Source organism: Anopheles nili, chromosome 2, assembly GCF_943737925.1.
Source record: "Anopheles nili chromosome 2, idAnoNiliSN_F5_01, whole genome shotgun sequence".
Classification (NCBI taxonomy): domain Eukaryota; kingdom Metazoa; phylum Arthropoda; class Insecta; order Diptera; family Culicidae; genus Anopheles; species Anopheles nili.
This window is the reverse complement of record NC_071291.1, coordinates 14,765,286-14,791,752: the sequence shown is the minus strand read 5'-3', so window position 1 is coordinate 14,791,752 and position 26,467 is coordinate 14,765,286. Positions and strand designations below refer to the sequence as shown.

At 46.9% G+C, this 26,467-nt stretch overlaps 3 protein-coding genes across 3 annotated transcripts in view; 2 read left to right on the top strand and 1 right to left on the bottom strand.

The window, feature by feature from the left end:
• Nucleotides 1-17,797, top strand: part of LOC128721355 (tight junction protein ZO-1) — a 44,419-nt gene extending 26,622 nt beyond the window's left edge. Inside the window, exons 5-17 of the mRNA XM_053815098.1 lie at nt 2,526-2,695; nt 2,781-3,168; nt 3,263-5,038; nt 6,974-7,204; nt 7,524-7,704; nt 7,775-8,312; nt 8,510-8,634; nt 8,723-8,870; nt 9,805-10,030; nt 10,118-10,466; nt 10,955-11,090; nt 13,202-15,453; nt 16,441-17,797. Coding sequence (XP_053671073.1) covers nt 2,526-2,695; nt 2,781-3,168; nt 3,263-5,038; nt 6,974-7,204; nt 7,524-7,704; nt 7,775-8,312; nt 8,510-8,634; nt 8,723-8,870; nt 9,805-10,030; nt 10,118-10,466; nt 10,955-11,090; nt 13,202-15,453; nt 16,441-16,664 — 6,744 coding nt within the window. The 3' untranslated portion in view covers nt 16,665-17,797. The remainder of the gene's footprint in view (nt 1-2,525; nt 2,696-2,780; nt 3,169-3,262; nt 5,039-6,973; nt 7,205-7,523; nt 7,705-7,774; nt 8,313-8,509; nt 8,635-8,722; nt 8,871-9,804; nt 10,031-10,117; nt 10,467-10,954; nt 11,091-13,201; nt 15,454-16,440) is intronic.
• Nucleotides 17,798-21,981: 4,184 nt separating this feature from the next.
• On the top strand, nt 21,982-22,816 carry LOC128732156 (MORN repeat-containing protein 4 homolog). Its single transcript, XM_053825325.1, has 3 exons — nt 21,982-22,167; nt 22,250-22,269; nt 22,348-22,816. Exons 1-3 carry the CDS (start codon nt 21,982-21,984, stop codon nt 22,613-22,615), a joined length of 474 nt encoding a protein of 157 aa, XP_053681300.1. The 3' UTR covers nt 22,616-22,816.
• Nucleotides 22,817-22,983: 167 nt separating this feature from the next.
• On the bottom strand, nt 22,984-26,196 carry LOC128731778 (MMS19 nucleotide excision repair protein). The gene is made up of 3 exons (XM_053824919.1): nt 26,109-26,196; nt 23,411-26,019; nt 22,984-23,341 (listed from the first exon to the last, which is right to left on the bottom strand). Exons 1-3 carry the CDS (start codon nt 26,194-26,196, stop codon nt 23,138-23,140), a joined length of 2,901 nt encoding a protein of 966 aa, XP_053680894.1. The 3' UTR covers nt 22,984-23,137.
• Between the last annotated feature and the right edge of the window lie 271 nt (nt 26,197-26,467).

Sequence of the window (26,467 nt, the reverse complement as noted above, 5' to 3'; positions counted from 1 at the left end):
CATTTAGCGTCCCACTTACAACACACCGCCTGTCCTGGCGCTTTGGCTCCCCTCGGGCCCTTGAGCAATGGAACAAAAAAAAAAGCATGCCTCTAAGGCGCTACTCCCTAATGGCCACATGAAAAGAAAGGCAACATTTTCTTCACGGCCGCCGTGCGCTCTGGTGGTGCAGTGCTTCAGCGCTAGATGCCATTATGCAGTGTCGAAGGGATACCCTTCTTGACCCTCGTATTCCTCAGCCTGGCAGGCCCTCCGATGCGTTCTTGTGGCCGTTACGGTGTTGTATTTTACGTCCCGCTTGTGTCATGGACGTAATGGCGTTGGTTAGGCTCCCCGATCACGTCGACCGCGAAGGTACAACGCTGTGGTCACTCTCTCTCTCTCTCTAATGGTTGCGCACAGGAAATCAGTTCACGTCCATGATTCGCGATCGATCGCAAAGCCTCGCTGATCGGTGACCAGAAGGAATGTTGCATGAAATCGAACGAAATCCATTCGGTGCGGTCATTATGCACGTGTCCCATGGCCAGACTGGGAGGTTCAACTTTTGGGGTCGTGAGAATTTCGTCTTTTGCGTGCGTTCTTTTTTTTTTCACCATCCCAGACAATGGCAAGTGGAAATTGTCTGCGGTCTGTGCAAACAGTAGGGAAAATGTGTAACTCGGTCGCATCAAATGCCCATTATAACAAACACATTCCTCTTCGATTGAGCATAGAGCAACAAGTTAGGAACAAAAGCTAAGAAAGTCGAACTAGTCGAGAGGTTTTCCCCCCTTTTTTTTTTGTTCGAAACCTTTTCCTTCAACACTCGCCACTTCAGATCGGTTCGATTTGTCAAACCCCAGTCGAATGATAACGACGGGCTAATGATGGCGATGCTAATGATGCGGGAAACGTATTTCCTTGATTGCGCCACCATTCCACGAGCCGGTGGGGTGATGTGATCCCTTTCCTCGATTTCTTATACGTCAATCAAAAAAGGCTACCATTTTGCTTGCCTTTAGGAGGCTTGACAGCACCGTTGTATGGTGGGGCTCGTGTTGCGGTAGCATCTAATAATTACACATCGTCATGTCAGCCCCCTATTACCGTTGGAGTGAGCCTATGGGTTAACCATTGTGTCTACCAAGGATCGCGTGAGCTGGTGTTCATATCTATGCTCAACAGCATATCGATGCTGTCCGTGGCAGCGTGGCAGGTGTACCGATCGCGCTTTCGTTTGTGTATCGCTGAATTGGTTATGCTTTCTCCACGCGCGATTGAATCTCGCGCTGCATTTTTGCCTCGAAATGGATTTCTCCAGTCCCGGTACTGGCACCCGCTAGCACAAAGGTTCGATCCCGGCCGCATAATGCTACTGGAACTTCTCGTATATGCGGCTGCTCGTGTACACTGCTGGTGAAAGTGTAAATTCCCGATAGCGACGGTCAATCTATGTGTCCCCCTGCGGTCGTGATGATTGCACGCACGAACAGCCCAGACAATCGCCAGCTAATTAATACTAATTTATGACGAAAAAACGCTCCTCTGAAACGGAAACAGGTTTGCAAACGCTGGCACCACGAATTGTGAATATGAATATTTATTCGTACGTCTGCAGCGGCGTATAATTTTGGTATAAAATTTGGTGATGGGTCCTGGAATGATCGAAAATTAAATTGTCCGAACCGAATCTGGTGTATGTTTTCATCGTGCTGAACATGCCGCCATAACCGTGCACATTCCCGAGCGGAATGCAATTAAGTCGAACGTTTCAATTCCACCAAACGGGCGCAGGCTTTCCTCGGGAAGGCGCAACCCCGAAACAGGGCCCATTTGGGATGCGCCAGTGCCCAGACAGAGTCGTGCAAGCGGCCAGCATTGGGATCCTCGGTTTTAATTGAATTAAGCTTGATTAAAATCGTGTACGCGCGCTGTCTGTTTTCCCATCAGGAAAAAGATCGACAGGCCTCCCTGTGCGCGCCTCGGACTTCCCAGCTGCCGATTCTGGCTGACAAAATAGTTTGTTTGCATCAATGGCCAGCATTGTCATGTGTCGTCTCTCTTCGACTGCTATTACAGATTCTGTTGCAGGATTAAAGGCATATGGGATGGGAACGTTTGTTGACCACGGTGATGGGATCCTCTGCGTCGTATGCGGGCTATTGCACACGGCAGAGATTCCTCGGCATGGTGAGCTGTTCGGGAGTTACGTGAATATAGGGGAATTAAGAAAATCCACCCCATTTTCTTTACCACACTGAATTACACATTTTTGACGCAAATGCGCGCGCAGGAGAAAGTTTGCGCAGATTTTGGGATATTGTCGAAAATTACAATAGCTCGGTCATGGTGACGATGTACGAGCGACTTTCACCCTCCAAACGCGCGTAAAAGGAATTATTTCATATTTGTCCCTCCTATGGGCATATCTTTCACTTTCGAGTATTTGCCTTTTTTACCTTCATTCAATTGCGATATGTTTTTTTATGCAAAATTTATCCTAATGTGGCATCTGTGGTTCGCCTCTCTCTTGTGCATTCCAGGTGGAGCGGACGTCATGGGACTATAGCACGGTGACCCTTTCCCGTGTGACCGGCTACGGGTTTGGTATAGCCGTGTCGGGAGGTCGAGACAATCCACATTTCGCGAACGGTGATCCATCAATCGCTGTAAGCGACGTGCTGAAGAACGGTCCTGCCGAGGGTCAACTACAGTAAGTACACCACACTTTCCAGCTTTCAAAAAAGGACCCGCCATACTCATTCGATGACATTCCTTTCGACATTCGTTTCGTGCAGGGTAAACGATCGCATCATTTCGGTGAATGGCGTGTCGCTGGAGAATGTAGAGTACGCCACGGCCGTGCAGGTGTTACGTGACAGTGGCAACACCGTGACACTGATGGTGAAACGTCGAGTACCCAACCATGGTCTGATGCATCCACTTCCGGGCGCAAACATGCTTCCGATGGCGGGTCCGGGAGTCGGAGGTCCTGCCGGACCGGCGGGTGGGATGGGACCTGTACCGCCCGGTGTTGGAATGAATTCGCATCAGCACCAGCACAGCCTCAGCTCGACCGGGTTGGGACTTAATAATGGATCTCAGCAGCAAATCAAAGTGATCGTCACGAAGGCGAGCAAGAAGGACGATTTCGGCATCGTCCTTGGGTGCAGATTGTTCATACGGGTTAGTATCGGATCTTGAAGATCTGTTGCGCCTCTGTCAAGATCGATGGATGCACCAGTGAGTGAACTTGTTCCTTTTTGTTCTCTCTCAACAGGAAATATCATCCAAAACTAAAGATCAACTCGCAGCCAACGGATACTCGCTGCAGGAAGGAGATCTGGTCACGCGCATCCACAACACCAACTGCAACGATGCGATGAGTCTGAAGGAAGCCAAGAAGATCATCGACGGGTGTAAGGAGCGTCTGACACTTGCGGTCCTGCGAGAACCAAATGGCATCGGCGGAAGTTACGGAGGCGTTGGTGGAGCAGCAGGAACTGGTTCTGGAATGCAATCGCCCGTCTATTCGCACACGGCGCAGGTCTCAAATTGCAGCAACATGGACGATAGCTATCTGAACGGACCGGGTGGCTCGTACTCGGGTCAGAACCTGTACGTGCAACCTCCAACGAGACCGTCCGCCATGAGCACGCTTCTAGTTGACGACAAGAGCAACCTAACACCGCGAGGTCGTTCGAGAGGTCCTCTGACGGATATATCACTGCAGCAGCTCGATCGTCCCAGTACACCCCCGGGAACTTCGAGTCGTACCGCGGATGGCGTAGGACATTCCCGATCGCGCAGTGTCGTAGACGAACCGCCAAGACCACCGCCTCCACGAGGTGAAGATTTCTACGCCACGCGTCGCCAACTACTGGACGAGAAGCCACCGACTACCGAACCACGGTACATCACATTCCAGAAGGAGGGTTCGGTGGGCATCCGGTTAACGGGAGGCAACGAGGTGGGCATTTTTGTGACGGCCGTGCAACAGAACAGTCCCGCATCGGCTCAGGGACTAGTGCCTGGGGATAAAATCCTGAAAGTGAACGATATGGACATGAACGGCGTTACCAGAGAAGAAGCCGTCCTGTTCCTGCTCAGCCTGCAAGACCGCATCGATCTGATCGTGCAGTACTGTAAGGAGGAGTTCGACAACATCACCGCCCAACAGCGGGGCGATTCGTTCCACATCAAGACACACTTTCACTGTGACACACCGACGAAAGGCGAGCTCACGTTCAAGGCGGGTGATGTGTTTCGGGTGATAGACACGCTGTACAACGGTGTAGTGGGAGCCTGGCAAGTACTGCGCATCGGACGTGGCCACCAGGAACTTCAGCGTGGCGTCATACCCAACAAAGCCCGAGCGGAAGAACTAGCCACGGTTCAGTTCAACGCCAGCAAGAAAGAACTAAATGCTTCCGAGTCGCGAGTTAGCTTCTTCCGAAGACGCCGCTCGACGCATCGTCGCTCGAAGTCGTTGTCACGCGAAAACTGGGATGACGTTGTGTTTTCGGACGCCATCTCGAAGTTCCCGGCGTACGAGCGTGTGGTCCTGCGACATCCGGGCTTCGTGCGGCCGGTCGTCATCTTCGGACCGGTTGCGGACATTGCGCGCGATCGGTTAATGAAGGACTTCGCCGATAAGTACACCGCGCCGCTACAGGACGATGACAAGGGTTCGTCTAAGTGTGGAGGCATCGTTCGGTTGTCGAATATACGCGACATCATGGACCGGGGAAAGCACGCGTTGCTGGACGTGACGCCGAACGCGGTCGATCGGTTGAACTACGCGCAGTTCTACCCGATAGTGATATTTTTGAAGGCCGACACCAAGCACACGATCAAGCAGATGCGCCAGGGACTCCCGAAATCGGCCCACAAAAGCAGCAAGAAGCTGTTTGAGCAGTGCCAAAAGCTGGAGCGAGTCTGGTCGCACGTCTTCAGCACGACGATCAATCTGAACGATCCAGATACCTGGTACCGGAAGCTGAGGGACTCCATCGATCAGCAGCAAAGCGGTGCCGTGTGGATGTCGGAGACTAAGGTAAACGGTCCCTGTTCTGGTGAACCGCATCTTTTCTTACTGGTAGTGGTGCGAAAAGCTCATCGCTATGCGGGTTTTCTAAATTATCGGCTCGGTTTTTCGACAGTAGTTACCATTTGTAGTGCAGTGGCGTGGGTAGAAGGACTCTCTGTTTCAGGTTCCGTCAGCGAAGCAATTGCCGTGTTGTTTCTACAAAAATTACAGACTCAAACGCTAGATTGTAGTAGATCGCTGTTCTTCAATGTGTTGTGGTTGTTTGCTTGCGATGGTGAAACGCAATGTTGAAACTCTTTCTAATTTAAACACATTTTTTCTTTCTCTTTTTCATTCTATCACTTGGTGTTGGGTACTCTTTTTTACGGTTCCTTAATTTTCCTTCGTGTCGTGTCATTGTTCTCTACACAATTTTTAATCATTCAACATTAATCCACTGCTCTACAGCGGGTGGAGCTAGCATCCGACATTTTTCTACCCTATTTACCACCTCCATGTCCTTTGTCGTGTTGCAATTATGTTTCTCCTTTACCACCGGCCAAGACAGTGTCCAGTGGCTATTCCCGCAATCCCTATCGCTACTCGATGCCAGCTGCTAACTATAATAATTCGCTTGCGTTCTCATCTTTGCCCATCGCTCAGCAACCTCCACCACAACATTTCTCTCATCAACCTAACACTATACAGTCTGCTGCACCCAATCCTGCACAGCACGTGCTGCAAAGTAACCGTCCGAAGACCGTTCTCGGCAGCGAAAGTGGGGCTCAGATGATGCTGCCCGACGTCCATATCCCAACTTCATCCGTCTTTGGAGGACGACCGGGGAGAAATGGCTACCACACCGGATTGCACCATTCTAACCCAAACATCCAGCACTCGAATCTCAGCTTACACGCTCCTTCGTCTTACGGTGGCAAATCGTCCTCGGCAACAACCGGAAGCTCTGAGCAGTTGTTATATGACGAAGGGCAACCTACGACAGTGGACGTTGAAGCTCGTAAGGCTAATGCCACGGTTCACGCTACTCCGTACTATCACAATCCTGATCATCTGCAGTCGAACGATCGTGCTCGATCCTTCACCCATATTCCTAAAGGAACTAACTCCGTCAATGGCGTAAAAAAATGCTATCAAAATGAATGTACCACTAATGGCAACATGTCGTCTGGCGGTGACTCCCTGCATGATACTAACAACGGGCTAACTACCGTCGATGTTAACGGAAATCGTGTGCATGATCAGGATCAATTCATTGCTTACATTGATAACTAATGCTTACGGTTGGGTTCGCTTACGGTCGTTATTTCGTTTTTGACCGGTAAATTCTACTAACCTTTTTCCTTGTAAATGAGGAAAACGGAACTAGGTGAAAATATTCGGTACACATTATAGACAACTAATGAACTTATCATTACGCTTTAGCATTTATGACCGTTTTTGCATTTCCCAATGAGGGGTTGATGTATACTAATTTCAATTTTGTTAATTAAGTTTTCTCTAATTTTCAACAATTGACGAGTCTAACAGTGTGATTTTTTCTGTCTTTTTTTAATTTCATATATATACTCATTCGTCCTTCCACATACGCTACGCTTCTACATGAAAATGACACACCACGACAATAATGTTGTGGCTCACGATGAATCGAAAATGAAATTTTTTTTTCAAAACTAACGCCAAACGTATATTCATATATTTCAAACAAACGCTATAAATTGTACTATCGCGCTCGCGTGTGTGTGTGCGCGCTCGCTCAATTCCTGTCCCATAATTGATGCTCGCATAACAACAAAACCACACCGACCGATACGATAATTATCCATCATCGTCATCGTACTTGAACAAAACGATCCTATCCTATCCCGTCCCGTACGTACTGTATAAATGCAACCCTCGTTGAATGTTTGACCCCCGTTTGGGCTATCCAACGTCATCCCGCAGCCCGTAGAATCCCTGTCCGACGATTTCCTCTTCCCGATGACCACCTCCCGTCTTTCCTACGCCTCGAGTCCAGAGTCGGATCTGGAGCTGAGTCCGGGTCCGTCGGCGTCACTTTCATTGGGCAACTTACCACAGCTGGTGAAATCCAGCTCAGACCCATCGATTGCCACTAATCAGGATAACTTGGAAAGGGATAGAGAACTCGGTGACGGAATGCCACCACCATACACGGTAAGCTAACAGCATCCCCTTGATTTATGTTATTATTACGTCTATATGCTCTATCGCTCCTTTATCATGTTCAAAATTGAAAATATTCCCCATCATTATCGATTGACGATTGCGAGAAAAGAATCCTAAAGAGGATCACCTCGATTCATCACTTCGTAGTTCAAACTTCGACAAGTGTACATAATCGATAATACCTTCTAACGTCATCCATTTTTATCATGCTCCCATTTCGTGACTAAAAGATAGATCATTAGAGAATTCATGGTAGTAAACGTCACAACTAACCGACATTTTTTTCTGACACACACACCTTATAAAGAATCCTTACGAACATGCGCCACACTCCCGCCGAATGACCGTGGACAATAAGTATGGGTTCTCGTCAAGCAAAAACAATGGTCCTGCGCCAATGCCCGCCGAAGACGCTATCTACGGATCGTCTTCATCCCGTCCGGCACCTCCATTGCAGGGATCATCAAATGGTTCCCATTTCGGAACGGGTAAGTGCGAAAAACTTGCGCCATTTACCTGTGGGCCTCGGTGTACTTACCACGCTTTTATTTTGTTTAGTTCCGGACCTACCGCCTCGCATCGACAGGGCATCGAAACCAGCAAACGCACCCGGCGCACCCAGCACGTCAGGATCGTCATTGCCGTCGCGAAACTCGAGCTCCGGTGGTACACTTGGACGATCAGCTCAGGAGCGTCTCTTTGGCAATGGCAAGCAATCGTCGACGGATGCGTTGCACGATCCAACATCTGCACATGATGAATACAGCAGCCGAAATCAGCTGCTAGGACTCGGACCAGGAGATAAAAGACCCGCGCTTCCATCGATGGTGAACGGTGGAACGATCGCTGCCGGCACCGGTAGCTCACTGGAGCGTAATCCCAACGCAAACACGTCCTTGGATCGAAGTGGAGGAAGCCGTTCTGCCGGTCATCATCATCCTGCTTCGGTTGGCAGCAACACCAACACGCCAAGCAAAGCGAACGGATCGTACGACAGCGTTTCTAGCTACGATTCGTACAACACGTCGTCTCAGCTGACCGCACAGAATATGAGGTTAGGACCCAATGCACCCGATGATCTGAAATCGGTGCCAAAGTAAGTCTTTACCGAATTACTGCCTGGCAAGCATCGCTTTCCGTTTCGGACCTCCGCTTCTTACTTTTGCGTATTGTCCTTGTCCGATACGAGTCTATTTAGTGCTGAATTATGTCGTGCATTCTGTTGATTAAGAACACAAACATGCACGCCTTGTACCTGCGTCTCTAATGAAGGCTTTCGAATAATCGTTACAGTACCCGTAATGGATCCCACCCGATGTCGGCAAACCAATCTGGCCTCTCGGAATACGGACGCAATCCATCGTTAAACAACACCGCATCCGACATGTTGCTGACAACTGCCAGAAGCAACTATAATGGTAAGGAAAGCCAATCTTTGGTGCCCAAACAAGGAGTCCTTGGAGCTTTACGAGCTTTCTAACACCAATTGTTTTGCTCCTCGCGTAGGTGCTCCAGTGCATGAAACACTAAACCAGCGGAACTCTGGTGATCGTACCGGAGGTAACATGAACATGCCACAAAGACCGACCAACCTCGTGCTGGACAGCCCGAGAAAGCACATGATTGAAACGAAAACGGATTACGGCAAATACAGGTAAGCAGCGGTAGCTTTTATCCTGTCGCACAATGATATGAGCGTAAAATCCTCTAACCACTGCCGTCTTTAGTACTTCTGCGGTTCGGTGAACTGTGGCGAAAACATGATTGATGGCTTTATTTTTCTTTCACGCTGCGTCACAACATAATGTGCTGCCTGCGAAAGGTCGCGGCAACAAATGAGGGAGCATTTGTTTATGAATAAATCGCAACCGAACTTGCACTATCATACAATGTGCTGCCCGCACAGGCGTAGACTAATCCAATCGAAATACGATACCTTGGTATAGACGAATAGGCGATCTATCCTATTCGACGCGGCGCGTGTGCATTTCAGAATTTTGTTTCGTATATTTTTGTTGGTATCTGCTTACTACGAAGCTAACACTTCAATTGGGCACTCTTGGGACTGTTGCAAGGTACATTCTCACAAACCGCACGCTCTGCTAGATGCCTTTGGTTCAAATTAAATTAAACCTGTTCAATCTAGATCTGGCACTTGTTCACATGCGCATATTTACAGCTCATCCCCTCATTGCTCTTACGATTTGGTACTCTGTTAACATGCCTTTTCCACTGGAAATCACTGTACATTTGAACATGCCACACACATGCTGCATTACTGTCAACTATATATGCCCTGTTTTCGCTTCATTTACTATCATCCGGCATGTCTACACAAGTCTATAGAAGCGAAGCTTGCGTATAAACCTTCTAAGAACGTAGAACACGAATGTAAGGACTTTAGCTAAGTTTACATTCTTTGAAGTAGCACTCACATCCCTGTTCATATCACACATGATCGACACCACCGATACACGCTAGAAATTAGATGATTACGTTAATCGTTTGTTCGCTACATTTCATTATGCATGCAATGTTTAACTTTGTTTAATTGTTATTTCCAATCACCTTTATCATACACACCACAGTCGGAATAATTCGGCCTCGCAAGCAGACTACTCGAAACCGAACAAAGGACCCGGAATGATTGGTTCTCCAGGACCACCTCCCGGTGCGATGGGACCCAACGGAGCGAACGGAGCGCCATTCAAGCCTGTGCCTCCACCTAAGCCCAAAAACTACAGGCCACCAATCGGTGGAGGTTCAGGTAGCAATGGATCTGGAATGCATCATTCCGGCCAATGGGATAGTGGGGTAAGTACCATGGCTCAAACATGGCCACAACGTGTGCATAAATGTGTTTTAATTTTTCAACATCGCTTCTGATATCTTCCCCACTAGGAACCAATCTCACCTCGCTCTCCTGACGGGTTCTATTATCCTCCGATGGCATCGTCACATTACCACCAAGCCATGGCCCATAATGTGCCCAGCTCACCGAACAACGGTGGCTCTCATGCACCGCCAATGCATCCGTACAATCCGTACGCGGTTGGAAACGGTGCTGCCGGCGGAAACGGAGGACCAATGTACAACGGAAACGCCAATGGTAGTCACTCGTACATGAGCAATGGTGTCAGGGACATGGGGGCAATGGGTGCAAGCAATGGTTATAACAACGGTAACGCACAGTACCCCTACGGCAATACTTACATGCATAGAGGTAATGGGGCTGGAACTCATGGCATAGGTAACACCACGCACTTACATACAGTTAAACTATATAAGCCTCCATAACCTGGCGGTTCTCTGAGATGAGAGCATAAAACCCTAACCTCATCCACCTCACTTCACCTCCTCTGCTCCCAGATAATCCACATTCCTTCTACGAACACCATTTGTACATGTGAATCCATGATGCATTGTTTAATTCTTAAATGCATGGTCTAATGGGAGTGTCACCTCTTAACAAACGTTTCTTACACTCTAAACCGGCAATACTATCATTGCAAATTTTGGTCCAGTTTAAAAAATGGGGAAAACGACACCAAAGCTCACGGCAGCTTACATTATTCACTAATTACTGCATCGTTCAGCGTGGGCTGGTACACTTTCATGCATTTAAGGATTAATAAGTAAACGTTTGAATTAATGCATTTAAGGAGCAATGCGTGTACTTCTTCCCTGATGTGACACTACGCATGTTAATGATGTGTCTGTGTATCTCTCTCCCTGCAGGCAACATGCCAGCACTACATCCTTCCGATCGACACGCACTCGACCTAGCCGGAAGCCGAGAGCAACGTGGATCAGCTTTCGAGCTGTACCGCAAGCCTCAGTTGGGAACGGTGGTAGGGCACCATCACAATATACGGTAAGTACCGGCAATGTGTTTATGTTTCCTTTGCCTCTCATATACACGGATTCATCTCCTCCCTTTTTGCTAACTCAAAAAAGTCTTCAACGACGGACGTAATCATTATCCTATTTTCACGGATCGGACGATGCCTCGGTCCGTCCTATATACGAAATCCTTTATCGACTTTTTCACGAGGACCTTTTCTACCTGTACTTACTAACATACGACTACAAGCATAGCGCAGAAGGTACACGTGCCTGATTAGGTGAAAGCCGACTTCTGTTAGTCACTGATCTTCATTTTCGTAAGATAAAACATTATAATAAAATTGTACGTTCATCCCAAGTGACGGGTATCCTTCGCTGCTAGCATGTTTTGCTTATCCATCAATCAGGCCAACCAACGTGAGGAGAAGGACGACATCCACCGGCTTGTTATATTGATGTGTCAAATTAATATTACTAACCGCGCCAAACAATATAGGCCCAGGAACTTCATACATTCCATAACATGACCTCAAGTGATTTTAGTTTGTTTTACAACTCTCATGATCAGTCAGACGTGACGATAGCCAAAGGACTCTAGAATTGAAATGGACAAAAAGCATAATTTCTGAACGACACGCTCTCTTTTCTCCCCAAAATTGAATCCAAACATATACCCTCCTTTAGGCAACATTGAAGGTTGAACAATCAATCGTTTACGGCAAGACACGGTTCGCACTAACTTTTACCCTCATTTTTGTTCTACTTTTGACTGAGCAATATTTAAAATCTTCCCTCTTGTTACCCCGCGTTGGATTGGCTTTCAAATTGTTTCGTCCGTTTTGACAGCAACACCCCGCTCTGCTAATGGGACTTTAAGCGGCTTTTACTAAAACAAAAATGAATTGCTATAAATAAACAACGTCATATTGGTTTCTGACTGTCGGTGGCGAACACAGTTGAGTAGTATACGTAAAAGTAACTATGTATGAAGTAAGAACAAGTCCACATTTAACACCCTTTGGTTGATGGTATGTATAAGGTGTTATGGTTGCGTAACAATCAAATACTAAACATGTATAATATCTGATAAAATGGGGCACCTGTTCAAAAAATCTGGTAATTGTAAAACTTCATGAGGAATCTGATTAAAATAGCGCCACCGGCCACCTATTGTACAATGAAATGTCATTTGTTGCCCACTAATCTCGCAAGCTTAATGCGTTTCTTCTGCATTCCGTTATCCAGCTACGAATTCCCGCTTCTGCTCAAGCATAACTGATAATACGGCTGGAAACTATGAGGTAGAATATTTGACGACGGTGAAATATTTCCATAATGCAACTTTTGGCTTATTCATATAGTTCTTTCCTGGAATGGTCAGTAATGTAAGATACTGATATCCTTCCGTTACAAATCTGGAAATCGGTTTCTCTATCACTATGTCCTTTTTTTGGAGTTCTTATCGTACTTTTACGCTTATTCGCTCCTTCCGTACTCACTCTCTATCTACAACTAGTTTAGTAATAAAATTAATAATGAACGCCCTCGACACGTCCATGTCGGGTGCTTTAGACCTAGCGTAATAGCTGTGGTTCAAGGGACTAGAATTGGGTTATCGTTAAACGAAAGCTCGTAAGACTCATCGGAATGCCTGTATATGTATGCTAGAGTGATTGTGTGAATGTGTGCTTCTGTGTGGATCATGTTTTCAAACTCGTATCGTGTCTGGCGATACTGTCGTCTATAAAATTGCGAAAATATTCTCTGAGTACATCATCCCGAAGTGTTGACACCTTCATTAATCTTACTCTCCAAACGAAGAGCCAAAGTCATCCTCGTTTCCTTTTTGCTAGGCATCGAACGAATTAGGCAGAAAAGCAAACACAACAAATGGGGGAAAAAGTTAGTGCATACTGTCGGATGCATTAATATGATTGAGTGGTTCCTCTTGTTCTCTTATTTCTGCGAAAGGCCCACCTTGCCTTCTTTTTCTGCACTCTTTCTCTCATCTCAAGGGTAGTATGTTGCCCTTCTTTACAAGCTACATAACAACTGATTCGTAATCAATCAACATCCTATCCAAACTCTTTCATCACTCCTTCCACCCCCACCCTCCAACTACGCCCCTTAATTCTGCAGAGACATGGAGCCGATGATGTCGATCCATGAGTTCAACCAGCACCAGCAGCATCTGATACACCAACAGCGAATGCGCCAGTTGCAACAACAACCGTTGCCACCGATACCAGGCCCAGCGCCTCGTGTGGGCTACGGAGGTGGTCATGATCCCTCGCTTCCACCGGAACTGCCGGCCAAACCGCCCAAGAAGAACATACTAAAGTCGCCCCTGAAGGCTATCAAGAACGCGTTCATTAAATCCACTCGCCCGTTACGGCGACAGGTGAGTCTGGTGGGAGACTCCGACAAGAAGTCCCTCAGACCGATACTGAAACGGCAGCATTCGATGATGGAACCACGATCGTCACGAATGTCGAACATGCGTAGACCTGATCAGCAGCAACAGCACTATGATCAACGTCAGATGTATGCACAGGAACAGCAGGCGTACTATAACGATCCGCGCTACGGGTCGTCGTACCAGGGACCGTACTCACCTCAACCGGTGCGTGGTTTTCAGCGGCATGAGCCGTACTATCCGAAAGATGCGAACAGCACGTACCAGAACCTGGAACTGGAATCGATGTACGGAAGCAACGGAGCTCACGGTAGATCGTATTATGATCCCGATCAGCCAGACGGCCAGGGATACTACCCGCAGGCTGAGAATCTGTACGCTAACCGAGCGCTAATTGAGCTGGAACGTGGTAGAGGACCATTAGGTCCAGGAGCGACCGTTAGCACGCTAGGACGAAGGATTGTACGTCGTCACAGTATGGCCGATCGTACAGTTCCATCACCGAGTTTTAGCCAGTTGAACCGACGACGAATGGGATCAGAAAGGGCACCACATCACGCTCCGATAACTGACCACCACCGGATGGCGATGGGCAACGCCAACGTTAGTCACAGTTCAGCACACGACGAGTCCATCTACCAGAGTAAGAGTGGATCTTACCTGTACAATGAAGCCCGCGAGCACACGCGCAGGACGTTCGAGGATCCTGTGTACCAGAGCCGGCGAGAGATGCACCGAGATCATCTGTATCAAAGCAAGAAACAGATGCAGGATCGCATCCAACAGAGCAGGATGGTCGAGATGCATCCACAATCTCAACAGCAGCAACAACAACAGGCAGGATCTTCGCCAGCCTCGGGTAATGGCAGCAGTTCGATGGGTGGTACAACTACGTCGGCGGCAAGCGATCGATTCATGCGCAACCAAGGTCTTGCCGGAACTGCGAGTGGGTCCTGTTCTAGCTCACCGAACTCGCCCTCAAGCAGTTCATGCAAGAGCGGGTACTCCTCATCACGCAATGGAGGTGAAATGCGCGAAAGACGGTCGCAGATGCGTGACCAGATCTACCAATCGCGCAAGGAGGCGATGGAATCGATGGCAGAACCGGTGTATGTGTCCCGGAGAGAGCTCAAACACGAACCAATCTACGAATCGAAGAATGAACACGATTCCGAACGAGTTACTGGACAGCAAGGATGTGATCCTCCGGTGGCTGCAATGGAGCAGCTTAGTATGACAACAATCGACACACCGTCTGACTCTGTGCAACAGCAGGATGTTGCTTGTGACACAACCGTTGTTGAAGGCGAGTCCGCAAGCGTTCCAGCAGTTGCGAAGGTTCACAATCTAGGTGCTCCGTTGGCTGCCGAAGAAGATGACGACGACGAAGATGAGATGGACGAAAATGAACGGAGCGAAGAACGAACGCTTACCGTGAGCAATCAGAATGACTCCGGATTCGAGAAGCAGACTTCAGCTGGTGGAAATGGCCCCACAGCAACGTCCTCGCCCGTTCCCGTACCTCCGTTAGGGACCCCAAAAAGCGTCCGGGCAACGCATTTGTCAAACTTTTTGAAACGAACCGCACCTCCAGTAATGCCACCACCACCTCCACCAACAAACCGTCCACCTCGACCGGAAGCACCGGTGTATGTCAGCCGGACATCGATCGAAACGCAGTACACATCACAGGCCACAGGATCGCAGATGAGCCTTCCGATAGGACCTCCGAACGCCACCAGTACACCGTTCGCGAGTGAACTTTCGCTTGGGTTGCCTCCACCGAGACAACCGATTACTCGGCGTGGGCTGTTTGACGCTTCCGGCGGAAGCTTGGCCGATCCGATCTGGAACGTGTCGCTGCATATCCCGCCAGGAGCGATCGCACCAGGCGTTCAGCAGGAGATCTACTTCACCGTCACTGACCCGCGGTTGAGCGAGAGCGTCGGTGGGCCACCACTGGATATGGAGAATGGTTGGTTTTTTGGCTACTTCACTCAATTCTCTACCACACACAAACACACGAGCTACCTTTGTTTGCAACCCACACCCTTTAGACACACTCACGCTACGAAACCACTAAAACCGATTCGTTATCCTTTTGCTGATTTGCTCTGATTTCTGATATCTGCGCCCCTAGCTCCCATTGTGTCCTGTATTGCTCTCCACCGCTCGTCCTGGCTGCAATTATTGGTTTTATCCCTATTCTCTTTTTTTTTTGTTTTGTTCTAGTCTCAACAATCACCTCATTTTGCATCATCGGTATTATTTGTTGCATATCATTTGCGTTTTCGTTCCACCATAAACTGCTGTTTCACGTTTATTCGTTTTGATTTTTTGTTTGTTATTTTGCTAATAATTTTTTTATGATTTTTGTGTGCGTATGATCTTTGGTTCGTATCGATTAGTTTTGTTTTTCAAAGTGTGAACCTTCGGTTAGATTTTACAACTAATTGTTTTTGTACTTTAACTCAGCAAAATTCGCATAGTGTTGCGCATAATTGTGTTTTTTTTATTTCCATCATGATTCATACGATTTATTGCCCTGTTATATGGTCAATCTGTACGATTGTTGGATGTGTTCTGTATGATTGAGGAAGAGTGTGTTTGCGCGTGTGTAAAATGTGTACAATTTGCTACAAATGCATCTCATCGTTATAATTTCATTTCGCTTTTACGTGTAGTTTGTGGGTTAGCTTTCTTATGCATGTGCTTCGCAAATGGGTACAATAGATTTGCATGTGCTTCCGAATAGAATGATCGCTTGTAGTGCAGCTCTCAGTTGCTGGCTGCTCGTTTGATGTAGTTCTTACTTTCATCTCTCATTTTGCTCCGTAATCCAAACTACTAGCTGTAACTGTTAGCTTGACGTCTGCAGGCCTCGATGTTTGTGCGTCCTGGCATGTCCTCCTCGTTCTCCGCCCATCGGTACTAATTGCATTCCATTTACTTCCTACCACAGGTGAAACGATGCTATCACCGCTCGTAATGTGTGGTCCTCAAGGAACTGAATTCCTTAAGCCGGTTACGCTCAACATACCACACTGTGCCGGACGCACAGCGTCCTTAGGGCTGTCCCTCAAAGCCACGGACAGCGAGAAGAATCTGCAGACCGACTGGGAGGATATCGACCTGCCCAGCAACACGGCGGCCCATACCGTTTCGGTGAAAGTGGACCATTTTTAGGAATGCAAGCGATCGGAAACCGGATGACCGGAAGCAGACTCTTAGCTTCTAGCATCACATTCGACATAAGGAGTGGTCAACATGTATAGGTTACTTTTACTAGCGCGATCTTGTGTCGAACGAACCCGGTGTGGCTGTCCGAGCCTAATCGATGATTACCATCACAAACCGTACCGAACAGTTGTGCCTTTTTTGTACTTGTTTTATACTCGTTTTTTTTTTTCGAAGAATTTGATATACTTTTAGTCGCGTAAGCAGAACGTCCACAACGTCACTAGGTTACGCCCCCCCAAAATGGCGTCTACAATGGCGCGCATGAAGGAGCTCGCGTTTGAGGCGTGTTGTTTTACAAGCCGTATTTATATCGCTTACCAGCGCATCTTTGCCATGTTTTATTGCGCGCAGAAAAGCGGAAACACCCGAAACAGCAGTCTTCGCAGATATGTTAGCGTTGAGTTTGAGGACGCTGTGGATGCAACGTGCAGCGAGAAGAGATGTAAATGATGGCGCGTAGTTTTAGACGCCCAAGAGATCGCGTAAGAGTGTTATAAAGGACGACCACTTTTTTCTACTCCCATTGCCGAGCGGTTTGCTTCTCTTTTTACGATGGTGTGCGCCAGCGGCTTGCTAGTTGTAGCTTTGTAAATAGTCAGAAAACAAGCTTGAAAGTGAGCGAATCCCGTTTGCATTCAATCGCTCCATCTTATAACGTGCTGCAACCATTTCCGGTGAAAGGATACAAGTAGCTCAGCATAGATTAGCATAAACGACACCACCTGTACAGCTCGGAGGATTACAGATGGCGACAACCATGTGTGTGTGACGAGGTTGGATGTCGCTTCTTCCACGATGCGTATTGTCATATCGTTCCGCGGCCATTACAAAGGACTCGACGTGTTTTAAATGCTCTGTTCTGTTGCCATCGGTCAGCAACGAGGACACATTCGCGAGCAGCGTCCTCGAATAACGTTCCAGTCGAAGGGAACCGTTCAGCTTCATACACCTAGTGCGTAGTATAACTATATAGGGCGGAAAGTATTTTTACACTATTTCGGTACCAACAAAACGACGATTCATAAAACACATAGGTATGGTGTATTTTTGTTTATAAAATAAAATTTTAAAATTAATACGACGAAAATTACAAACACGTGTTGCTGCTGTCTTGGGCGAAGAAAAAAAAAGATGAAAGAAACTGAAATCCTACAACCCCGCGGTAGCAACTGTCGATTGCGCGTTTCTGTGTCAATTGAATGCTCGTGCCAGATCTATCCGTACGAGTTACGTATTACGACGGACTTGGTGAGCAATGTTTTACCATCCTGTCGTTTGTTATTAAGGTTTACGGTGTGCCCCAAAACGAAACCAAACGAAGTCATTTATGGTAGGGAAAATGAAGCGAAGACATTTTCAAAAAGGAAGCCCCCTGGCCGCAGACCTTTGTAGTGTAAGTGTGGCTAATGCCTTAAACAACAAACAGCATAACATTTTACGGTGGCACTGACTTTTGGCTACAACCGACGTTTGTACATTGTATCCGTACAAGCAAAATATACGACCCTACATAAAATGTGCCTTCCTTCGCCAGTGTTCCGTGCGGATATGGACAAATAGACCATAGTTTTTTTTTCCACTACACGTGGGTCGAACACCCTTACCAGCGTTCGGAGGTTGCTTCTTCGGAGTTGCGCAATCACCTTGCGTTAAAACCCGGCACAGCATCAGTTCGACATTAGCGGTAAGCTTTTGATGGACGTTTGTACAGGAAATGACCATTAAAGTAAGCAATAAATAGTGTTATTTGTACACAGCCGTTCTGCCAACGATCGATTGTGGTAAGATGTTTTCGCGCCATTATTTAAGTTTGACCAAAAGCCGATATTTACATCATTTTTCGCCCTAGTCCGCTTGCTTGCGCCTCTCCGTTGCATCGTTACACGAAACTCCCGCCCTAATTGACCTGTAGGGTTCGGAGCCTGCGGTAAGCCAGCGCTTACAACACACGCTACTGCACCGGCGAACATAATCCGGCATCTTCCAGCACACGTAATGGTCTTGCTTTTCGGCTGTTACACGCAATTTCCACCTGATTCTCTGCCTTGGGACGAAAACAAGCGCCGACCGGAGGCCTTGGGAGGCGAATTTATGTACATTCGTTTCAGCGAGTGATTTAATTTGGCTACCCATTTCACAAACGGTCGCTGCAGCATCATGTAAGCGCGATGGGTGGCTCGGATGCGCCCGACGCCCGCCACCCATTGGCGCCATTTCCGTCGGTTGTTGAACAAAATGCAGGCAACCGGAAAGGGTTAACCGTTCCTTCCGACACGCGGCGGGTGGGTTTTCACTTTCATTACCATTCATTTCTCATTTTAGGAAGCCACTAATTCACCTACCGCACCGTACGGAACCATACCGAGGCATGGGACGCCTTGAGTTGTGGTGGTAACGATATGGAACGATAAGTCTCTATAAAAACGCCCCAATACGTGCTGGGTTTGAATGAATCACTTGAAGCATTGCAAAAAGATGCTTGAAGTGTTGGATTGGAATTTCACGCTCTTCGAATGTTTGCTCACAATCTTCCTTGTGACTTTAATCGAGAAGTATCCTTCCTGCGCCAGGTAGTGCCGCTACTTATCAACCCAAACCATGTTAGAGTGGCGTTTTTTCATACTTCCCCACCGTGCATATCCGCCGATGCAGCATTCAAAGTAATTATGCTCCGAACACATCCGTATACACACCTCACCGAAGCAGACAACCGTTGAATTGGCTTCTGCAGACGGTGGTGGGAGCTTATAGGTGTATTTTTTTTTGTGGTTCGTGCTTTTTGCGCCAAAGATTCGGCTCGCCACTGTTGCGTGTCAAAGATGCGCACGCGGAACAGCTACGGCCGGTTGCATCGTAATCGGATTGTGTCATCTCGGCCCAAATAATCGTCCAACGGCAGCCCCATTTGCATCGTTCCCTTTTAACGGTGCACTAAACGGGCCAGGATGCAACGCGTGGTTTGGTGCATCGATCATTCACCGCGATCGAAGAGCGTCATAACTATTTGGAACGAACGGTGGTTGAACAAAATGGGGTGGGATGCAGTTTTTGCGATATGCGATCTATGCCACTGCACAAACTGCTGTTCCAGATCGGGAGAAAAAGCCTTGAAACAAGGGAAAGCATACCGACTGCAGGAGCGTCAGCATTGTGCCGGTTTGCAGCGCAAAACATTAGTATTTTAGAGCCCAACACGGTGAAAAGTTTCCACTCAGAATTAACAAGCAAATATGCATACAACCAAGCCGATGCACCGTAGAATTATCAAACGTTAAATAGCGTGCTGCATGGAAAACACGCGTGGAACCGCAAAAAAAGCCCCATACCAGCGATGATGGATAATTTAACAACAACCGCCAAAAAAGCAAAAACTATACAATCACCCACCATTTTATGTGCTCTTACATCACCGAGCAACCCACATTTCGTGCGTCGAAAGCGCGTGGTAAGACAAATTCACTCTTTGTACAGCATGTGCCTGATGCGCCCGACAGCGCACATGGTTTTCCCGCCGTTTGGGTGGGCTGCTTTCGCGGTTCAGTGTGCTCTCTTTCCGGCACGTGCTCGTGGTCGATGGCTCCTTGGATGAGACGCTGTTCCGTTCGTGCTTTTCCACCGTCTTTCTGGTGGGGCTCACGACTGCGTTTGGATGCCTACTGCACCGTGTAGCCTGGCAACGCACTTGCTACGGTGACGCGCTCGAGGCAACTTCGAGTTTGAGCTGCTCCGACCGTGGTTATCGAGAGCTACATCCTCGAAGAACAGGCTAGTGGGCAGGATTCCGGTAGTACCAGGTACGCAAGATGTCCACCCGCTTTTTCGGTGTGTTTCGTGGTGTTGGGGGTCCAAAGCTGGATGGTTTACATCCATCGTTGCAGTTAACGAAAGTGAAAACGACACTGTGGCACGCTTTTGCGTCGCTAGCTTTAAATTCAACCACCGAGCAGACAAAACCCGGGAGAGTCTACTGGTCGCGGGTGCACGGAAAAGGAAAACGAAACCGGGTGCACATTTATGCTATGCAGCGAAACATAACAGGGGCAAGCCGTTCCACTGTGCAACCGGTTTGATGAGTGCAGTTCGGGTGCACCAGCTCGAGGTTGGCTTTACAAGTGTTGCCGCGCGATTGTACTATCTCGAATTGCAATGCTTCCACACCGAGCGGCTTAATCGAAGTGCAAACTGGTGGAATGTGCTGAAAATGATGAAAAATTTCACCGCAAATATTAACATCCACGCGTGCAGGAGATGGGTAACATCGAGCAAAATAATTTGCTAGTTTCGTTTCAGTGCTATCAGTTGATCTTGAAAATATGATAATTGTTGGTGCTTGGAAGAAAGTGGACTGTTTAAACACACGAGATTTGTTTCCGTAATAAGAAAACAACATAACGTAACTGAACGATTGGAATATTACCATGCGTAACAGCACGTGAAACAATACGAACACGCATACGTACCAACGTGCAGAAACAATACACACCGCGTAAGGATTAGTAATCAGGATTATATGAGGAGAAATTGAATCTTGTGAAAGCCTAAAATTTTCCAAAAATTACATCAACCGTTTCTTATGAAAATAGAGCATATTAGACATTTTGTGTTGAATTTCGATGGTAACACTCATGTGCAGGAAATTAAATTATCAACCAAAAATATCCTTCTTCTATATTTGCTCAGTTGTTTAAGCCTTCTGTACACAGTGCACAATGGAGCAGAAAAAAAGAATCTATGAATTCGTCAATAAACCGTTGCTTGTTAAAATGTTTAGAGGTAAAAGGTAACAAAAATCTTTCACAGCTTCGACGAAATCACGTTTCGTTTTTCCTGTATTCAAACCATCGGTCGCAGCCATTTTATAGTGTATTTATGATCCTTTTACAATGTTTACCATCATCACATATAACTAACACACGATGCCCCGATGGCAATACGAGCCATAGTAGATGGGTAGACAGATCAAGCTAGCGAATGATGGGACTAATTAGATTTGGTGTATTCCTATTCTTTACTTTCACTCTTCGCTACGGTACATCGGTGAAGGAAGTCGTACAAGACATATATCCATTTCCAGACCAACCATTCGCGTGCGGCTCGATAAATCGGATTTGCTGTCCGAGTGTCACCAAAGAGACACACTGCCGAAGGTGACGCCCCCAAACGACAAACTTAGTTTTAACTCAACCGGAGAGCTGAACGGACCCACCTATTACCACGTGTAGGACATCGACAGTAACGCTAAAGGGCAGCGTCACCGGAAGCAATGATGGAAAGCATCCAGACAGGAGTGGTCAAATGTGGCGGCTATCGGTACGACGATGGAACGCGTTACATTGGTGATTGGAATCAGCGAGGCCAGAAACACGGCATGGGCTCGATGATGTTCTCCGACGGGACCCGCTATGATGGAGCTTTCAGCAACGGTGTATGCTCCGGGCTTGGCGTGATGGTAAGTGAGCGCGATTGGCGCGTTTTGAAAATGTGTGTCCTTTCTCTCCTTCATATGGAACATTTTGTTCATCTCGTTTCAGTGTTTTCCCGACGGAGCAAAGTAAGGATATCCACAAGTCAATGGCCAACGGATTAAGCCTTAGTGTACTACGGCTTCTTTCCTTGTTCTAATTCACAGGTATGAGGGCGAGTTCATGCAGGGCTGGTTCCACGGTCATGGTGTATTCTGGCGGGCAGATGGCATGAAATACGAAGGCGAATTCCGCGGAGGACGTATCTGGGGCCTGGGACTGATCACGTTCAGCGATCAGAGCCACGGATTCCCACGCAACGAAGGCTTTTTCCAGGACTGCCGGTTAGTGCGGAAAAAGCGCTGTCCAGACGTCATTAATCGGGCGCAGAAAGTGGCCTTAATGGCTCGGGCCCAGTGCGATCAGGGTAACTAACAACAGCTTTAGTCAGAAACGGCAATGATTCATTATCCGGATAAAGCGACAGCCGATTATTACAGGGGGTTTGTGCGTTATAGTTGTTATTTGTTCTGTTTTTTTGAACACTTTTATTAGTAGCCATTGCCAGGTGTAGATGTATGTACATAAGAACCAGTTTACGGTTGAAGATGTTGTATTCATCTAATAAATTTTACCAACACCGCAAAAGTATTTGAAATGTGCTTATCAGAAGCTGATGGTAGCTCCATGGTATGCATTTTCAAACTATTCTCAACTATTTTTCCTAATTGCGTGTCAGCGTTCATGTTCATATTCTTTTTAACACAATTTACTTCAACACAACTTTCCTTTACAAGGCAATTTTATTAGAGAAAGCAAAAAAGGGAATAAATCTTGTACATTTCTTCGAACGATATTGACAAAATCAACATTGAACAAAACGTCTAGACGAATTCGTATTGAAATGAAATCGATAATTCAATAGTCTAGATATTACATGGTACTGGTGGTACACCTTTACTTGTCGTTCTTTGCCTCTTCGGTTGTACCAACGACAAACCACTGAAGACGAGCGGCAACTGCTGCGTTACGCACCAAGCGTTTCCTGTCGTCCAGAGCCTTTTGCAGTTCCACTAGCGTGTTTTTTTTGTATGGAAGCAGCAAAAAGGTAGGAAATTTGCATATGTAAAGCATGCATTCGAGTGCTCCGATGCGTATTTTCTGAAAAGAATACCAATAGACAATCGTTTAATATTCGTCCAAATGAACTAAGTGATATAACGTACGTACCATGGAAGACTGGCGAACGGATAATTTCAGAAGAATCGGTATTAATGTTTGCAAATGATCCTGTATGAATGGCTCCTGGTCACGGGTGAAGCGTAACACGATGGTTAACGCTTCCAGTACCGTTCGGTTATCTTCTTGAAAGAGACATTTCAGCAAAACCGGACCAATTTTAGATAGATTCATCTTTAATACCGCATGTGGGGTGGCTACAAATACCAGAGCCAACGCTTTCAGATGAGTTTCTGCAAAGTTTTCCAGCTTATTTTCCAGCTTTTTCATCAACCACACAAACAACTTTTGCTTAAACAAACTCTGCACCAGCTGTAGGTGAAGCTGGGGAAACTCGACCGACAAGATCTCGAATGCCAATGCAGCCAAATGGCCTAACGTGGGATGATCGAGCAGCTCAGCGATGTCATCCACGACTTCGCCCGCTTCCTTGTGGCCACGTGCTATTAGCCCTTTTCCGATCCAACTGAGAACGACCACTGCCTGGTGGTTGTGTTTCTTCATCTCCTCCTTAAGCATTTTAAGAAGCCGCTTCAACACACCACGATGATGTTCATCTTCTGGCATTCGGTTGAACAAACTGCAAAGCAGGCGATTGCAAATCTCCCGTACCCGTTCGTCATCCGATTCGAGGGCAAGCTTGGTGAGCTCATTGACAAGATTCTCGAAATGATCCATGAGTGGTACGGTGTGGTCGAGGTAACCGAGTAACCCTGCAGCTAAGTACAAATCTGTGCGTTTTTGCAGCTGTAACGCAGGCAATCGTTTTAGGATCAAGTCCTTCTGCTCATCAACCGGAAGCTGCCTAACGATAGTGGCTATGAGGTGGGTCATACTATGTAAATATTCTGAACTGAGCTGATCTCCAACACTCTCGAAGAACCGGTCGATCAGCTTATGCTGTACGTACAGTTCACCCTTGGCGAGTTCGCGCCAATTGGAGTTCTCCACGACGTCCGTCAGCGTATCCATGGCAACGATGGCTAATCGTTCGTTTTCTAGCTTAAATATTTTTGAAAGGAAAAAATCCACCATCTTGTCCGTGTAACCATGGTATTGAACCAATTTACCCATCGATTTGAACACCAGCACCGTATGCGATTGTTCACACGAAGCGTAATCATGCGTTATCAATTTTTCTAGTACGACTGTTTTCATCTCCTGCTGGTAACGGATAGCAAACGAAAACAAGCACTGTTCTACGGCATCGACTGTATTTGATGGGTTATCCGCGGCACTGAGCAGAATCTTCACAATTGTACTATACACTACGTATCGGTTATCGCTGGTAACCATCTCTGGCACTGCTGCAAGGGCTTTGAGCGCGGAACGCTTCTGATCGCTTGCGTCCGCTTCCTGCAGAAGTATTTCAATAAATTTCTTCTGCACCTGACCAACAAGAGAATCATCGAGTTTTGCAATACAGCCCCAAACGGCGCACACCGAGATAAGACGGTGCATCGCATCCACCAGAATGTTTCCAACGCGTGCTTCAACATGACCGTCTACATTTAGTTGAGCAAGAAGCATCGGTACAACCTTTCCTATCACGTACATGGTGCCATATTCACTTGCTTTAGCGCAGCTAAGCTCTACGCAAAGGCTAGTTTCAAATTGTTTCGAGGTCGCGTCTGTTAGGCTTCCCATGACGCCGAGCAAAACGTGATCCAGCAGAGTTTTGGCGGAAGGTTCATCTGTAGAGGCATTCTTCACCAGCCCCTGTATTGACGTAAAAACAGCTTCCTGTAACAACTTTTCTGTTCCAGACGTCGCACCGATAGGCATAAGTTCTTTTTTCAAAGCATTCCATAGCTCAGCATGATGTTCCTCCATTTGTTTCACATCCAACAGATTTAAACACCGCCCAAGCAAACCCAGTGAGTCGAGCTTAGCAATGTTAAGGCTGCTGTCCAGTTTCTCCAATAACAACGGAACCGCGAATTGTGCCATTTCCGCTGTAGCACAAAGACAATCTGCAAGGTTTTCCGCAAGAACATCTCTCGTTATTATAACGGGATCATTTGGATTCGGATGGAAATCTATTGGAAAATAGCAAGCAAACGTTTCAAACATTTCTTCTGCTAGATGGAACATCGGGTAGGAACGGATGAATGTTGGCATGTTCTCAAAGAGATACAATAAGTTCCGTGGATCGCGTTCGCCTTCAATGGCACCAATCACACCGTAAACAAAGTCTGCACCCCATTCCTTCAGCTCGACCGGCTTACGCTCTGAGAGAGTTATAATCGTGTGATAATATAGAGTTCGTTCAGGCTTTTTCTGACTCGCACAAGGAATGCGTTCGAAAAGAGCTCGAAACAAACGGACAGCTGTTCCGTCGGGCAAATGAGTCATTCGGGTCAATGCCGCAATCCCTGCTAGAACCGTTGGAATGACGGGACTATGATCTTGCGAGCGATCTATGAAGAACGTACATAGTAGTTGCACTTGTTCTTCGTTTAGACAATCTAGGGGAAGATCTTTGAGTACGTTCGACAACATAGACGTTCCCTTTGCGCGAACCTCAACCTCAGCATGAGTCAATGCCGGTCCAAGCTCTTGCACAAACTCGGAAATATCCAACTTTCCAGCAATAATATCTACCAATAAAAAATAAAACATAGGATTTATGATTAAATAATATCTATTGAAAAATAAATGATTTTAACAGTATCGTTTCGTAACTTACCCTTCGTGACTTTGTGACACTTTTCTTCGACTTTGTGATCATTTTTAATCACATCAACAACAGTCGTGTGGGACCAGGGAAATTTCATTTTAGTGGCAGATAATAATCGATGTTTTCAGTATACTCGTCGTTAAACCAACAGAAGTGTCTTTGTTCCTTTGTCTTGTTTGAGGTCGACACGATTGACGACAGAAAATCCACTTTCAACGTTATTAGATTAAAACAAACGGGTGTAGAAACAATCAGTTTGTTTATTATGGATCCACCTTAAAGGCTAAAATAAGAAGTTAGATCCGATATGCTCCACAACAGCTAGCTACAACATACCGGAATAGAATAATCACAAATTGTTGTAAAAT

Coding starts and splice junctions, on each gene's coding strand:
- LOC128732156 (XM_053825325.1), top strand. CDS start 21,982: ATGATGGAAAGCATCCAGACAGGAGTGGTCAAATGTGGCGGCTATCGG. Junction 22,168..22,249: donor GCTCCGGGCTTGGCGTGATG/GTAAGTGAGCGC, acceptor ATCTCGTTTCAG/TGTTTTCCCGACGGAGCAAA. Junction 22,270..22,347: donor TGTTTTCCCGACGGAGCAAA/GTAAGGATATCC, acceptor TCTAATTCACAG/GTATGAGGGCGAGTTCATGC.
- LOC128731778 (XM_053824919.1), bottom strand. CDS start 26,196: ATGAAATTTCCCTGGTCCCACACGACTGTTGTTGATGTGATTAAAAAT. Junction 26,020..26,108: donor GTGTCACAAAGTCACGAAGG/GTAAGTTACGAA, acceptor TTTTATTGGTAG/ATATTATTGCTGGAAAGTTG. Junction 23,342..23,410: donor CCGTTCGCCAGTCTTCCATG/GTACGTACGTTA, acceptor TATTCTTTTCAG/AAAATACGCATCGGAGCACT.